The 15,587-nt window shown below is 40.0% G+C and overlaps 1 protein-coding gene and 2 long non-coding RNA genes across 6 annotated transcripts in view; 1 reads left to right on the top strand and 2 right to left on the bottom strand.

The window, feature by feature from the left end:
• TRA2A (transformer 2 alpha homolog) overlaps nt 1-11,367 on the bottom strand; it is a 25,432-nt gene extending 14,065 nt beyond the window's left edge. Inside the window, exons 1-3 of one of the 4 annotated variants that reach the window (XM_086853720.1) lie at nt 11,045-11,367; nt 2,138-2,271; nt 438-603 (exon numbers count right to left, since the gene is read on the bottom strand). In XM_086853720.1, the coding sequence (XP_086709846.1) occupies nt 438-603; nt 2,138-2,271; nt 11,045-11,080 (336 nt within the window). In that variant the 5' untranslated portion in view covers nt 11,081-11,367. The remainder of the gene's footprint in view (nt 1-437; nt 604-2,137; nt 2,272-11,044) is intronic. The other 3 variants (XM_086853709.1, XM_086853727.1, XM_086853737.1) reach the window with 3 other exon arrangements.
• LOC147655864 (uncharacterized) lies at nt 11,345-14,798 on the top strand. Its single transcript, XR_015277200.1, has 2 exons — nt 11,345-11,860; nt 14,745-14,798. It is a non-coding gene; the product is annotated as an uncharacterized LOC147655864 (long non-coding RNA).
• Nucleotides 11,653-15,587, bottom strand: LOC147655863 (uncharacterized). The gene is made up of 3 exons (XR_015277204.1): nt 14,786-15,587; nt 13,712-13,751; nt 11,653-13,014 (listed from the first exon to the last, which is right to left on the bottom strand). It is a non-coding gene; the product is annotated as an uncharacterized LOC147655863 (long non-coding RNA).

Below are 15,587 nucleotides of genomic sequence, written 5' to 3'. Positions count from 1 at the left end.
GCAAATAAACATTTGGGGATTTCTTTCTATGGGTCCCTATGTCAATCTTATCAATACTGTCAGGTTGCCAGCACACACAGAGGTGGTCTCATCTTTGTAAAGGGTACATATACTTGGAACTGTACAGAAAAAAGGAATCAGAACTGCTCAACTTCTAGAGCTGATGGGAGCCCATGTCACTGTATCTGCACATACTGACTTGCAATAGAATGTTTTTCAATTAATTTCCACAACTTCCCTGTCAGTTGCAGGCCCAAGAAATAAGTGCTCAGCTGTAAGGATAGTGACTGCTCCACACACAGCCCCCACTCCCAGCCATTTCCCATATCCTCCAGTGATATAACAGCATGTCGAACTCAGCCTGCAGGTAACCTGGACTACACTGATACAAGCAGCAATTGTTTTGTCGATACTCAGCCCTTTTGAACATGACATACTCTGCTGCCAGTGTGCCTTCTCCTGTTGGACATTGGAGAATGACTACGGCTCCTTCGACGACGGTATTCTGGTGTGTACGATCTGCTTCGAGAACGTCTCCTATGGGAATGAGAATGGGATCTGGACCGCGTGTAACGTCTGTGAGAATGTCTTCTGGACCTGGATCTTCGACAAAGACAAAGCCTTTAGTCAGGTCATGCATATGGTCATATTTTATTGAACTGTAAACAGTACATTTTCTAGAGAACCAACTTTTTTTAGATGATGCCTACAATTAAAGCCATTGAGCTTCTTCTACCTTGCATATCCAAAGATTGCATGGATCTCTAATAACCTGCTTGACAGCACCATTTTTAACTCTTTGAGAGTACTTCTCACGTACACTGAGGACTATACTCACAACAGTTTTCAAGAATTTCAGAGGAGTTTAAACTTACATGAGCTTGGCTGCTTATCTAACTAACAACTGTACAGTGACACAGAAACTAGATATGCTACACTGAAAGGGACCATTTTGACTGAAAAACTGAAAAATTTGGCAGGACTTCTTCAGTGCTGCAATATCTACAAGCAAAAAGCAAAGCAAAGTCTGTCCAGGCAAGAAAATTACTCCAGACCAAAAAAAAAAAAAAAAAGCCTGCTCTACTCCTCAATCTTGCTGACAATAAGCTGTTTAAAACAGGTAATCATCTGGCTAAACATTGCAAGAAGAGAAATTGTAATATTAACTGAACTTCGGCAAATTCAGAGCACAGCAACTCTTTCAGTTGCTCTGGTATAAAGCATATAAATAAAGATGTATTACTGAACTCTCCCAAGAACTGGGAAGGAGAAACAACATAAGACTATTCCTTCTTCCCCTGTAGCACTACAAATGCTGTCTTCTGGTTTCTCTCTTGGTTATTAGATTTGGTAGCTCTCTCCATTTTCATCAGTATGTTGGTAAAAGGGAATAAAGAAGACAGGTAGTATAAACCAGGTAATACTTATGGCACATTTAGAGAAAAAAGCCCAAGACATTCTCTTCTGATCTGTGCAAGCTCCATCAGAACCAAGAGCTACAAAGCTTTATCTCCACAAATCCATACTTGGGGCAGAGAAGTACAGTGAAAGACATGTGCAGCATTAAAAAATGAATTAAAATCTCAAAACTCTCACAAATCAAGAACCTATCCACACCCAATTTAAGACATAGTTTTTGATTATATTTTTAAAGCCTCCAATGAAAGAATGTCAAGAACATTCACACACACTGTTTTTCCCATATTTCCAACAATTAGACAGCTTACACTTCTTATCTAACCCTGATGCCTTTGCACCAGGTCTCACCTGACTTGGTTTCTTCCCCCTAAAGGAAAGGTCCACACAAGAATTCCCCCATAAACAGTTTTGGGAGAAGGAAGCAGGAGCTCCACAGAACAGAAATGCAATTCATTCTCTCTCTTCTGGAAGAGACAAACCTACGTATTTCAATTGTGAGTTCTACATTACTACTTCTAATTATAGTATTCTCTCTATTCATACCCATTAAATAATTTCCCATCTTTGTCCACCTATATGAGAACAAACAGGCAAATTAACATATCCCTGTTAAGATATTCCAAAAAGTTTATCATTTTACAACAGGGGAAAAGAAATTTCATCAACCCACTAAAATAACAGTAACATTGAGCTGACATGAATAACTTTCTGAACATACCTTGACTTTGATCTTGACCTAGAGTGCGATTCAGAATGTTTGGAAGCCCTCGACGGACTGCGAGATCCTGACCTGCTCTCTGATTTTACACGAGCAGGACTCCCAGCTGGAGATTTTGACTGGGAGCGAGACTCCTAACAAAAAAGACAGTATTAAAAATGGTATTGGTTGTGTAAATGCCTAACTCCTAACATTTAAAGAACAGTAATTCTATTATATTGATTGCTCCTGAAAAATAAATGGTTAGGCAATACCCTCCAAAACAAATTTCATTTTGCTAACCCACTGTTAATATTGTATGCTCGCCTCAAATAGGTCCCTGCTTGAACCAGATCACCAATTCGCTATTAACTAAGTAATCATGCAAATTCATCTACAACTTGATCATACAGACACTGGAACATAAACCATACATTTACTTAACCTAGGACCCATTCATTCTTCCAGATTCTTTTAATTCTACTTCACTCTTGCTTTCTACTTTTCTTCATTCTTCATTGAGTTTTTCATTTTTCATACTTCGTGTATTCTTCCCCAATTCAAACAATTCATTATAGCCTTAAAAAAATATTCAAGTGCTTCTATCTGACCAATCTTCTGTTCAATTTTTTCCCCCATTCAATTTTAATTTTCTGATCTTTAATACTTTTCATTAGCCTTCTTTTATCTTGATTTATCTTCCACATTCTTGGAAAAAACTCTTCAATTTCTTCACGAACATTAACCTTAATGGAAAAAGAACATTTAGTATATTTAAGCACGTGGGGATTATAAAACTCTGCTGGAGTTCAGATGTTATCTACCAAATTGAAAAGCCAGCAGGTAAAGTGCAAGAAACTATTTTATAAAACAACTTTTTAAAAAAATATCTTTAAAACTGTATAAGTGTCTATGTTCTAACAATAAGCTTACTGAGTTCTCAGTGTTTTACTGTATTTGCAAAGCTACCCTCCTCCCCTCTGAGATTTTTTTGGTAAGATACATAGATACACTAAAAACTAATTAGCACAAATATATTCAAGTATTAGTATCAGTGATTCCCCCCCCTAAAATAGTAACTATGTGCTTCTCAGTATCAAATATCCCAAATTTTACTCCTACAGATTACTAAGACACTCTCAGTTCAACAGAATGGCCAAAGATTTCCACTCAAAACCTATCTATGCACATACTTACTCGCATAATACATGCACACAGGTATAAGCAACATAAATTATTATTCTTGCTAGTTTTTCTTCCTCATTGTTATCCTGTTTTCCTTATATAATCCATATAAACTAAGATGTAGAATCATATAGTTAAAGCAATCCAATAGAAGTAAAAACCGGGAAGGGTTTTTTCTTGCATGGCAAGGCACACAAGAAAAAAACTAGGAAAACAAGCAAACAAAGAGCAGGTTAGGATTTCCTCACATTTTATAGTGTACAGCATTTCTAGGGGGCTTAGCTATAAAAATCCCTACAGAATAGTATGCTATATACATTTGCAACTTCACAAAATACTTAATGAAAAAAATGCATAGCAAGTTCCCCTCACAAAGATATTACATTTCATGTTTATTTGCATGATTTCTCCTCCTGACTGTCCTCAAAATTTCTTCTTTCTTACTCTACCTACGTCCAGATTTGCATTTTATTTTGCAGTTAAAAGTCTTCATTACTTTGCGCTGGAGTTCCTTTTCAAAGGATGCTGTTCTCCTCTTTCAAGACAGTAAATTCACCAGAAATGGAACCTGAGAGGCTCCTTATGAACAACTATTAGAGCCACACTACTATTCCCCTTTACCTCGATAAAAAGGATGAAGGATTCACAGAAAATGTCACCTACTAGGATGATGGGCCTGCCAAACTTAAACAATGAAGGCCAGATTCAAAGCTTGGCTGTGAAAGGCAGACCATGTCATCGGGTCTGCCTAACATGTTATCCTTATGAAGATGGGCATGTTCTGAGCTAACCACAGGACTTCAATGAAATAAATTATGTACATGCCTTTAAATATTACCAATTGGTTGTTTTGACGTTTGAAATCCACTGTTTACAATAAAGAAACATTTATCTTATAATCACTAACACAATTTTTTTATCACCTCGCCTCTGTCTTTGTACTGTTCAATGTTTGACAGCCTCCTAAATTCTTCTTTTTATAACTCATCCCTTGCAACAATTGCCAATTTCTCTGGGAACTATTTATATTTCTCTCCCTAGTAAAAATCATCAGTAATAAAGAAAAACATTCAAAGTGACATCAGATTTAGAAAACACCTGTAAAAAGACAAAGAATTCACCCTCCTCAGACACTCTTCCTTCATAAGGATACTGCATTGTCCATACTTTTTACATCTGAAGGATCAATTCCTGAACAAGAACTCTGGAAACTTGAACAAAGGCAACCTCCCCACCCCCACCCTCCTGATCCTGCAAAATCTAGAAGTATTGGGAGATGCCAAAAATACCATGGACCAAATTGCTCCCATACAATGTTGAAGTCAGTTTAGTTCTTAGTTATTCAAGTGAAGTATCTTACAATACCACCCACAGAGCCTTTAATAATATCAGCTAAGACACCAAATCTGTATAAAGTTGACAAAAGTAAATATAATATAATATGGGTTAAGTCCTTTTGGAAATATCTGTTTAAGACCTTTAGGGGCTGTATTTACAAACATACAACTTGAAAACTGCAGTGACAGACGGGACCATGCAAATTTTAGAGATTTCAAACTTCCTCAACCAAGTAATTGTAGGTGTAAACTGCAGCTGAAGAGAGATTACCTGATAGCAGTTGCACATTGGCATTGGCAAGCAAGTACATCTCATCTTCTGATGCAGCATAGTTCACCTAGTTATAACTCCTACAATGCTTCCTTCTAAAAGAGACTAAGGGGATCACAATAACCTGCAAAAGTTTAAGGACTTAAGGATTGATGCTGAAAAAGTACCTAGTAGTATCTGCATCAACAAGACTACAGGCAGGGATTAAGGGATTCAAGGAGATATAAGGGGAAACTTCAAAGAATTTTTCTCCTCTACTTCCCACTATAATTAAACAATTAGCGAGCTGTATATTAGTCCACACCATAGACCAACGCAATTGTTCTTCATAAACTATTTATATCCATTCTGCAATATGTATGACAGAAGTATTCAACATTCTTAGTGTATCATCTCTAATGTAAGAAACCAGACAACTCTATTACCCCAAAGCACTAAAATACCTCAATTTTGTACCGGTCTTAAAGCAACCTATGCATTCTCAGCTGTTCTTACCACAAAAACTAAATATTTTTTAGTGGAAGAGGAAAGACTAAAATTGCACTTTGGATCCTCAGAACTTTATCTTCCTGTTTTGAAGATCCCCAGACATTTAAGGGCCAGAGACCAGACTCAGCTTAAACTCAGCTCCTCATCCCACCAGCTTCCAACTAAACAGTACCTATCTTAATGCCTTGGGCTTCATTATGCAGCTGTCCAGTCACTACTTTCATCTTTACAAACTTGTAGGCAGATAATTCACTATCCCCATTTCAAACTATCTATATTTGCTGTCACTAGAGCCTGCAGGAAAAGAAACAGAGCTTTGTAATATTCTTCAGATCAAACTTCCCTTTCACAACAAATCCTGCATCTGCCAATAATACTTTTGCCAGCAAACACCTCTCCCCAAAACACCCACCCACCCACATAAAAAACATACACCCTTCCCTCCCCACACAAATACCAAAAAACCCAACTGATTGTAACAGTGTGCTTCTTGAGTGCATCTTCAGATGCATCTTGTGCATCTTCAGAGTCAGATGTAGTGGTTTCCTCAAAACACACCAGGAAAGGGAACTAATGATTCACCAAGAATTACAACTTAGATACAAAATCATAGATAAAACACAAAATCTAAGGTTTCAACTTACTGATTCTCTGGATAAAATGCACAGCTAGAAGCATTTAAAGAAAGCACCGATGAGAATTTCTTATCCTTGTTACCTTCTTTCTTCCCAGGAAGAGTTACAAACCAAAGTGATATGGAAAAGATCTCTCCTCCTCTCCCATTACTCCACAATCATACAAACCCAGACACTGAACAACTATCAACAGTGTTAATGATCCATTTGAGCCAGGCATCAGTCAGTCCATGTATTTCATCCAAACCGTTTAACTGATCCAAAAGTTCCATCTAACACTTAAATTCCTTGAATTTTTTCAAAAAAAATCCTATTTAACAAAGAACATGGAGGGGGAAACACAACAAAACAAACTGACCAACCAACCAATATTCCCATCAAACCAACCCCCTGTTTTTCAGACTGCTCTTCTGTCCTGAACTTGTCATGCCTTTACCTAACTCACCTTACAATTTCAGAGTATGACTGAAAGGCTATCAAAATTTAAAGTGAGATGCTAAATGAAAAATAACAATGTAAAGTTAAATTAAACTTTCTATAGCAAAGCAAGGGAAATGAAAAAAAATACCCAAACCATTAAGCCACACAGAAATTTCAGGTGAAATTAATTTGATCTGGGGTGAAAAAAAGGCCGGGATAAATGGTCTTGCAAGACCATTTCCAAAAATCCTGTTAAAAAATCCTACCCAAACCAAAAAAAAAACAAACAACCAAACAAAAATGAAGTCGAACTGTATTAAAAAGGGACAGAAAAATATAAGCAGTCAAAAAAGAAACATGAATTTAGCAGCAGCCCACATTTGCTGGATAAAACTGTTAAGCTACTGACATCTCACTTATGAGGACAAGATCACACTTTGGCAGCAATCTATCAACTTTCCTTGAGACTCACAAGAGAAGTTAAATCCTTTTTGCTTAATACTGTGTTCCGTCCCTATACTAAAAATAAAATGAATCCCTTAATTAGCTACTCTTCTATAAATGTTACAATAGTACACATAATAAGCTGTTGTATAAAAAGTATCACATAAATTGTTACCTTGAAGACATGGGTATTTTAAAAGCTACTAACACAAGCAAACTATGTCTTCCTCAATGATCCCCCTTATGAAAACAAAGGAAAAAAAGAAGCTTCAACAATAAACTATTTGGAATTACAAGTTAATCTTCTCACTGAAGGAAGAGTTCTGTAGTCATTCCTCTATCACACATGGAAGACAGTAAAGAGAATTTGTGTTCAAAAGGAGCAGTCCTCCCAGCTGACAAGGTCCAGAACAACGCTGAATATATTAAGTTTGATTAAAGCAACAAAAAATAAAAATTTGACTTCCAGAAAAACTCCCACACTGGTCATTAAACACTGCAGGGTGATCAGAGCACCCTCCAAGTAAGTGCAGAATCCCTGAGCATTAGCAGTCCATTGTGCTTGTGTTTGAAAAGGTGTGGGAAGCAACATTCCTTCTTTTCTGTAGAGGTGGCAGACTGCCACTGCAGGAGAGATGGAAGAGCTAAGCAAGCCCGACCCTGACACCGCTGGGGTTTTTACTGCCAAAGAAATCAATTTAAAGTTCATCAGTTAGGTAATTCCATACTTGTTTAAGTATTTTGCATCCAAATTTCATGAAGCAAATATAAGGCACTTGCACAGCTAAACTAACCCAAAACCAACTTGTGTACCTATGAAATATACGTATTTCCTTCAAAAAGATGGGCCTTGTGCAAAATCCATTTGAAAGTCCATTTATTGAAATGTTTCATTAGATTATACTATTTATGTCACTGTAAGATCCTGCATAGTGCAGGATCATTTAGAATGAAAATAACAAATATAGAGTTGTAAAATGGAATTTTGCCTTTGTTCTGATAAAAGTTTTTGCCTATTTAGACAAAACAACATATTAATACTGGTGGAAAATGACAAAACGGTTAAGATTGCAGAAATTAAATGTTACCAGAAGCTCAAAAAAAAAAAAAAAAAAAAAAAAGTCAAAGTATCAAGTTGAGCTACTGAAGTGCACGTCTGTTCAGACTCCCTTTTGTCCATTGCTCTGGGAAACAGAATATTGCACCACAGACTGAACACGAAATAAATAATAGCCTATAAAAAATAACAAAAAATATGAAAGGAAGTAAGTGTTGCCTGCTATCTGACAGAAATAAAAGATAAAAAAGGCCTCATTTGTCTAATCTGCTCACAAAAATCTTTCAATGATGACAAAATACTTTCATGTTTGCAAAACCAAGTCACAAGATAAGAAGCACAATTTAATATATTTTTTATTCTTAATGTCTAGAAACTTAGCTCTAGCACATCTACTATATTTTTAATTCTTCTGTCAATTTCTTTCCATTAAATCATCATGCTTGAGGAGGGGGCTTTCTTCTGTTCAATCAGCCACATTCTTAATAGAGAGCTTGCTTAAGTTGAAACAAAATGACACAAAAACAGAGCAGACAGATATTGATTACTCCGAGCATATTCTATTAACATTTGCTTTTAAAAAAAGTGCAAAGGAATGAGCTCAAGAAGGAAAGGCCCTACAGTGATTTTATGCAATACTTTAGAAATGGAAGTTTTTGAAAGTGCAAACTAAGGTATTTCATTGGGAAGTTATTTCCATAATTATTAATTTCCTGTTCAGATTAGTTAATATGATTTTAAAATCATAAATTAGAGACAAAGCACACACAGTATCTTACTGTTGATAAAATTAGCATTTAAAAAAATGATGCTCATCCTCAACTTTCGCTGAAGCACTTTTAGGACAATAAGCATCTACACAAATATAAAAGGCCTTAAACTAAAAACTCCCTTACTCCTTTAGCATTCAGTTTTTAAAAGCACATCACACTAATTAGCACTTAAACTGAGAGGGGGTGGAAGAACTGAAAGGGTACTCAGAATTGTTATTTGTGCCTAATTCCACAAAAACAGGTTCTTTACAAACTTTCTTCCAGATTCTGCAGTTCTTTCTCCCAGTGAAAACTTCTGCTTTACTTTCAGTGCTCCGTGCCGGGATGTAGCAAACATCAGGACATTCAGTGCGTGATAGAGTCCTATCCATTTGGGAATAGCAGACTGAACACCACAGCTTCAAAATTACATGTACTTAATTTTATGTTTGTGTGCACTTTCATTTGAAAATGAAAAATAAAACATTAGTCTGAAATATAATTTCTTATTTCGAAAAATTTAGTGCCATCACAACAAAGCAGTATTACTGAAGATGGAAAGAAAAAAAAAAAAAAAAAAAAGGCTTACAAATGTTCTTCAGTAGAACTACAAAATCCTCAACTAGAAATCTATGAAGTACCTGCCATTATGCTCAGTTATGCCATATCGATTGAGAAATTTCAGTGCAGGGAGCAAAAACAAAAGTAGTTTTCCAAATGAAGACTAAACACAGTCAGCAGTTCTTTCCAACAGGTAAATTTTCCATCACAAAAAAAAAAGAACAACTGATAAGCCGAAGTCACAGAAACTGGTACTGCAGGACTTTTCAGACTTCAGGTACTCTCAAAACATTTTACTTCTACGTTTGGCAGGCGGTAGTGTGCAGAAATACTGAAAGTACAGAGCTGTAACAGCTTTGTAACATAAACAACAGATCCATCAAAGATTCCAATACCAATGTTCTGACAATTAACCTAATTTCTTTCCTAACAATTACCCACACGGTGAATACAGACAAGAAAATAATCTTTAATATAAATCTTGACTGTAAAATGGGAGATTAACATTATCCTAAAAAAAGAGAAAAAAAACACCAAACCCAAGCATACTCATTGCTTAAGTTGCTGAGACTTAGTTGTTTCCCCTACAGAGATCTGTTTATTTACCCCAGTATTGCTTAGCTACGCAACCACCTTTTGTCCAAGCAATCAACACAAGAGCAGATTTTGTTTACCTCACTCAAAGAAGCAGCAGCAGTTATTGCATAGGTAGGTAAAGAACTTGCAGCCTATGAATTCGTTTTTTAATCACCACAAAAATGGCAACAATAGTCATGTAAAATAAATTTTTGGAAGGTAATGCCATTCTTTCAAGATTTTATTGCTTGTTTCCCCAGACAGTAACTACATATGTACTGCAAAGCTGCTGTCACTGGATCATCAGAGAGAGCCACCAAGAGGATGCTCAGGTGTTCCTCTAAAGAATCTCTTAAAAGCACAAACAAAAAGAAAACCTCTGCAAATTAAAAAAAAAAAAAAAAAGTAAATTGCGATGGAGGAGCACACATTTCGTTCCTGTTTCAAGCAGCTACTAGTTCTTGCTTGCCTTGATCATTACTAAAAAAAAACAAAACAAAAACAAAACCACAAAAACACTGAAAATGGAAGGGACCTGTCACACGTGTACATGAAAACCCGCAGCCATCAGACGGAATACATAGGCCTAACGAGGTTACAAAGCCACAGCAGCTCGTTCGAAGCCTTCAGCTGCACGATCGATGACTTTCAATGGTTTAATAACGACGGCCGGACCTCCCCAGTGGTCTCTCTCCTGAGCCGGGAGAGACCGCGCACCTCGCACAAAAGGACGCGGGGTCCCTCCTCTTTCGGGCGGGAGGAGGCCTCGGCGGCCCGGCCGCGGCCGGGGAAGCGGGAACGGGCAAGACAGGGACCTCCGGGCCCGGCGGCAACAAGGGGGCTCGGGACCGCGGGAAGAAAGCAGAACAGCGGGGAGGAACACCGGGGCTACGGCAGCGCCGTTTGCACAGGATCAGCCCGCGCTGGCTGGGCGGGGGCCGAGCCGCAGCACCGGGACCCGGCGCCCGCACCCCGCCGGGGCGATGGGAGCGGGGAGCGTGAGGGAGAGACGCGGGCAGCGGAGAGGGACGCGGGCCGTCACCCACGGCCCAGGCAAGCCTCGGGCACCTGAAGGAGCCATTTTAGAGCCAAGCTGCACTGCCCCCACCCCCGCTAGGCCCGAGAACGCCAAGTGCCGCCACCCACCGCCCCCCGGTCCCATGCCCCTCTCGACACGGCCCGCACAGGGGAGGCCACTCACCCTCCCCTCGAAGTTGTTCTCCTCCACGTCGCTCATATCGGCAGAGTCCTGGCCACGGGGCTGGGGCAAACGGGGGACACTAGTCCCGATTAGCAGCAACAACACCCACGGCCACTGTTATCGCCGCCGTTACCGCTATTGCCGCTACTGCCGCTATTACCGGCACCTCCACCGCCACCTCCCGCCCGCGCCTCCCGCACCGCCGCAAAATGGCGCCGCCGCGGCCGCTCCGTCTGCGCCCGGCACCGCGCTCGGGGCGGGGCCGCGCCCGCCCCTCACAAAGGAGGCGACGAACGCTGCGGGGAGACCAGCCGCGCATGCGCGTCCCCACCGCCCCGGGAGCGCGCCCGGGCCGCAGCGGGAACGAGCGCGCTGCTCCCCGGCCCCGCCCCGCCAGGTGTGGGGGTGTTGTTGCTGCTGCTGCGAAATGTGGAATATGTAAACAAATATCCTTTGAAAGGATACTTTTTGATGTCTGATATTTGTGAGCTTTCAAGCCTAATCAGTATGAAGGGAGATTTAATCCCTGAAAGAGGCAGCTAAGAAGCAAGCGCTAAGTGATGTCCAGGCGTTAAAAAGACAAGTTAGCCGTCGATAGAATTGCTTTGTGAAGGCTCAGGGCTGGACTCGTTTCAATGATATCCCACCTAGGGGGAGGTTAACAAAGCTTGGGAAGAGGGATGTACCACTGATAGTAGACACAATGAATGCAGAATTCACGGGCCACAAGGACATTTGGCAGAACTCCTACGATAAGGAAAAAAATATTAAAGACAACTTGGCGACTGTGCTGAAGCAGCTCTGACTGGGTGAAAGGTAATTCCGGCAGGGGGAGATCTGTGACCGACTCACGGACCACCGACTCAAGAAACCCACCGACCCAAAAGAAGAGAAAGACTAAGCATGCAGGCTAGTGAGCCAGAGAAGTGAGATAATAATTAACCAATAGAATATAGAATACTAATTAAGAGAACGAGTTAACTTGTAGCCACTGAACATTGGCGCCTTTGTTTGCTAAAATGTATAAATAGTGAAAAGTTTCGGGAGTCATGAAGGCTTTGTAGATTTCCTACCGGGCGCCCCTTTCTGCACAGAGCTGTCAATAAATCAAATACCTCGATTCTGTGTGTGTGGAGTGGCCTTTTGCACACCGGCTGAAAGGAGCTTATTTCTGGACAGCCCCATACCCCTCCTGCCACTCCACACACAAAGGCCTCCTCCCGTCTCCTACGAGGGCTGCTCTTGAATGTGTTTATGCAATCATATGAATTTGTATGGGTCTGTGTTTTTTTATGGCAAGAGGATATTTAATATGCAGCGCTGGAGGGCTGCTTTTATTGTACACACATGGAGGCAAAGTCACAGGATCTGGTCTTGTAAACTTCTACGAAACAAAGGCCTAAATTTTGTCTTTATGAGAATTGCATTTGAACCATGAGTTTGCTGAAAACTTTATCCTTTCTGCTCAGTCACCACAGAAAGGTTTCCCCGACCCTGGATCCTGTGCAGTTTTGGTGCTTCCTCCTCTAGCATGCACCAATAGCTGTAGCAGCTGGTATCTTGCAGGCATTTCAGACCAGGTATGTAGTTCCTTAAGTCAGAAAATTTCCCAAGATGAGGAAACAGCTAAACTTGCTCTGTCAGTGCAGGAAAACACTGGGTTCACAACAGGTGGTTTGTCCCAGTGGAGATGTCATAGGAACACTGGTAGCCAATGGTCACCACAGCTTGAGCTTCTAACAGAGCCTTGACATACACTCTTCTTTACAGGAATAGTTCTGTTTCTTCCTACCTGGACCATAAATGATGTTACTTTGTGCTTCTGTTGTAAAGGGAATGCTGGAACTGTACATGCCAGCCCTTGCTCCTTTTCCTTGGTGATTCAGATGGAAATAATTGACTAACGAGTAAATTATCTTGCAGTGGTAAAGAAGGCGGTATTGAGGAAAAGTCTTCCTTGTCATCTAGGTCTGCAAAATATTAAATTTTGTGTAAAAGTTTCTTGCAAGTCACTTAAAAAGTTTCAGTCAATTCCTTAGTCAGTTCCTGTTTAATTACAATTAAATTTTCATTCCTAGGACGCTGGCCTGAGATTTAGCCTCTGCTGATGGCTCACTTTCCAAAACCAATTCTGTATCCATGTCATAATCTGCCTTTTATAGCAGCTCTACTCTGTTCAGCTCTGGTAGATGGATTTGGTCATCTCCCTTTTCAAATGTAACTTTATTAGTAAAGTACTTATTCTGCAAGATCACATACTGTCCTGGCATATTCTGATCCTGTTGTCTGTATTCTAACTACAGGAACAAAAAGGAATGAGCATGAAGGACATGCTTAAATTCTGAGATGAAAATGCTAATCAGTCTTCTACCATAGAATGGATCACAGGAAAAAGTGGAGTATGTAGGATGTACATGAGATCTAGCTATAGGTCACATTGTGATTTCAGTTCCTGAAAGTTAGACTAGGTCTGATGCACACATTCAAGACATTTGCATTATTCCAGCAGAATTTTTTAATTTCTGTTATCCTAAAATGCTCTGGCAATTAAATGTAAAATGAAAATAGCAGTTGCTGATAAAAATACCTATTTTTCAAAAATCAAATCAATTTTACATTTTGAAATGAAAACTACAAGCTGCCTTCACCATTTTTTCCATAACTTACCTGCCTTCATTGTTCTCTGCGATGACTTCACTGTAGTTTCCTGGACCATAAAGACAGTAATTATTTTATTTTATTTCAGTTTACACTAGTTAATTACTAAGACTACAAGGTTGATCTGGGTCTTTGGGAGTGTCTCTCCTAAATGGAAGATGATTTTAACACAGAAAACATCTAGACATGGCCTAAAGGATACACTGACATGACATAATTACATGTTTTCAAGCATGCCTTATAGAGGTTTCTCAAGAAATATTGATACAGTAGTTTAATACAGTGTTTGCTTTAATGCAGTAGTAAGTAAGAGTATTCAAAAATTTTGGGAAAAAATGTATTTCTGGGGGAAAGATAGGCTCATATCAGGTCCATTCCCTAAAGTGAAAGGGTATAAACCACTGGTAAGGGATCAGGAAGAGGGAAAAATAGTAGTGGCAGTAAGGCAAGTACAAAGTTGAATGTATTCTTATCTGCATATACAGATTATAGGATTAACTGGTTAAGTGAGGAGGTAGAAGCTATGCTAATCACAGAGCATATTGATTAGTGTGCTGTTCTCTAGCCATTAACACTTAGCAGTTTAAACATATTGAGAGGAAATTCATAGTACATATTTGAAAAGGACAGAGCAATAGCTATGCAAATTAAATTTGAAAGGTCTACAGATGATTGGCAGGAGAGGAATGAAATAATGTTGCAGCAACAATCTAATTCTGTTTTTTGTTTGTTTGGGTTGGTTTTTTGTTTTTTTTTTGACAAATAATACAGAACACTGCAACATACCTGCAGTCCTAGGCTTTTATCCGCCCTTGAAATTATACCAAGAATATTGTTACCCACAAATATAAGGACTATATAAATCCTTTTATGGTTTGATTTTCATATGTCACTGAAGAGAAACATGGTGCTTGATACTATTTTGTCATGAAGTTTTTACCACACATCTCAGATTCATCATCTAGTACCTGCCAACAGTTTTGTCTGTATACTTAGGTCTAGGCCATTAACCACTCTGATGTATCAATATTCCTTTTTGTAGAACAGCATTGCACTTAAATGACGATTTGTCCCGCATCTAACCTGTGCAGAATATGAAGGTTGAAAAGCAGGGAGAAGCCAGATGGCCTCTGATGTATGCTGGAAGGGAGACACGTGCTGAAGGGATTGAGATAAGGTGACCAACAGGTACTTCTGAATGCTATCAACTGCGCAGCTGTTGAACGTGTTCTTTACTTTGCCCTTATGTTCACCTTTCTTTAACTGATACTAACTTACTTCCTTTAAACAGCACCTTGCAGGAAGGGCCTGGGGTGACTCTCTAGCACAGTCCTGCACTCACTATGAATTTTGTTTAGGCAATCATCACGGGTGCCGGGGGGAAGAAGGTTAATAACACCTCATCTACAAACAATCAGAGAATTGTTAGGGTTGGTTAGAAGGGACCCCTGGAGATCCCCTAGTCCAACCCCCAGCCAAGGCAGGGTCACCTTGAGCAGGTGACACAGGAACGAGTCCAACTGGGTTTTGAATGTCTCCAGAGGGGGAGACCCCATGACCTCCCTGGGCAGCCTGTTCCAGTGCTCTGCCATCCTCAACACGAAGAATTTCTTCCTCACGTTGAGGTGGAACTTCTTGTGTTTTAGTTCACGGCCTTTGCTTGCCGTCCCGTTTCGGTGCACCACCAAAAAGTCTGGCACAATCCTCTTGGCACTCGCCTTTGAGATATTTAAATGCACTGATGAGACCCCCGTCTCAGTCTTTTCTGGACTAAACATGCCCAGTCCGGTCCCGCTGCCCAGAGCACGGACGAGGTCGAATTCCACGCAGAGCCGCGGGGCGCGGCGCCCATCCCCTCACGCCGCTGCCGCACCTCCCTCCCGCC

The sequence above is a fragment of the Cyanistes caeruleus genome, chromosome 1 (genome assembly GCF_971803275.1).
Source record: "Cyanistes caeruleus chromosome 1, bCyaCae1.hap1.1, whole genome shotgun sequence".
Classification (NCBI taxonomy): Eukaryota; Metazoa; Chordata; class Aves; order Passeriformes; family Paridae; genus Cyanistes; species Cyanistes caeruleus.
This window is presented reverse-complemented; position numbering and strand designations above follow the sequence as displayed.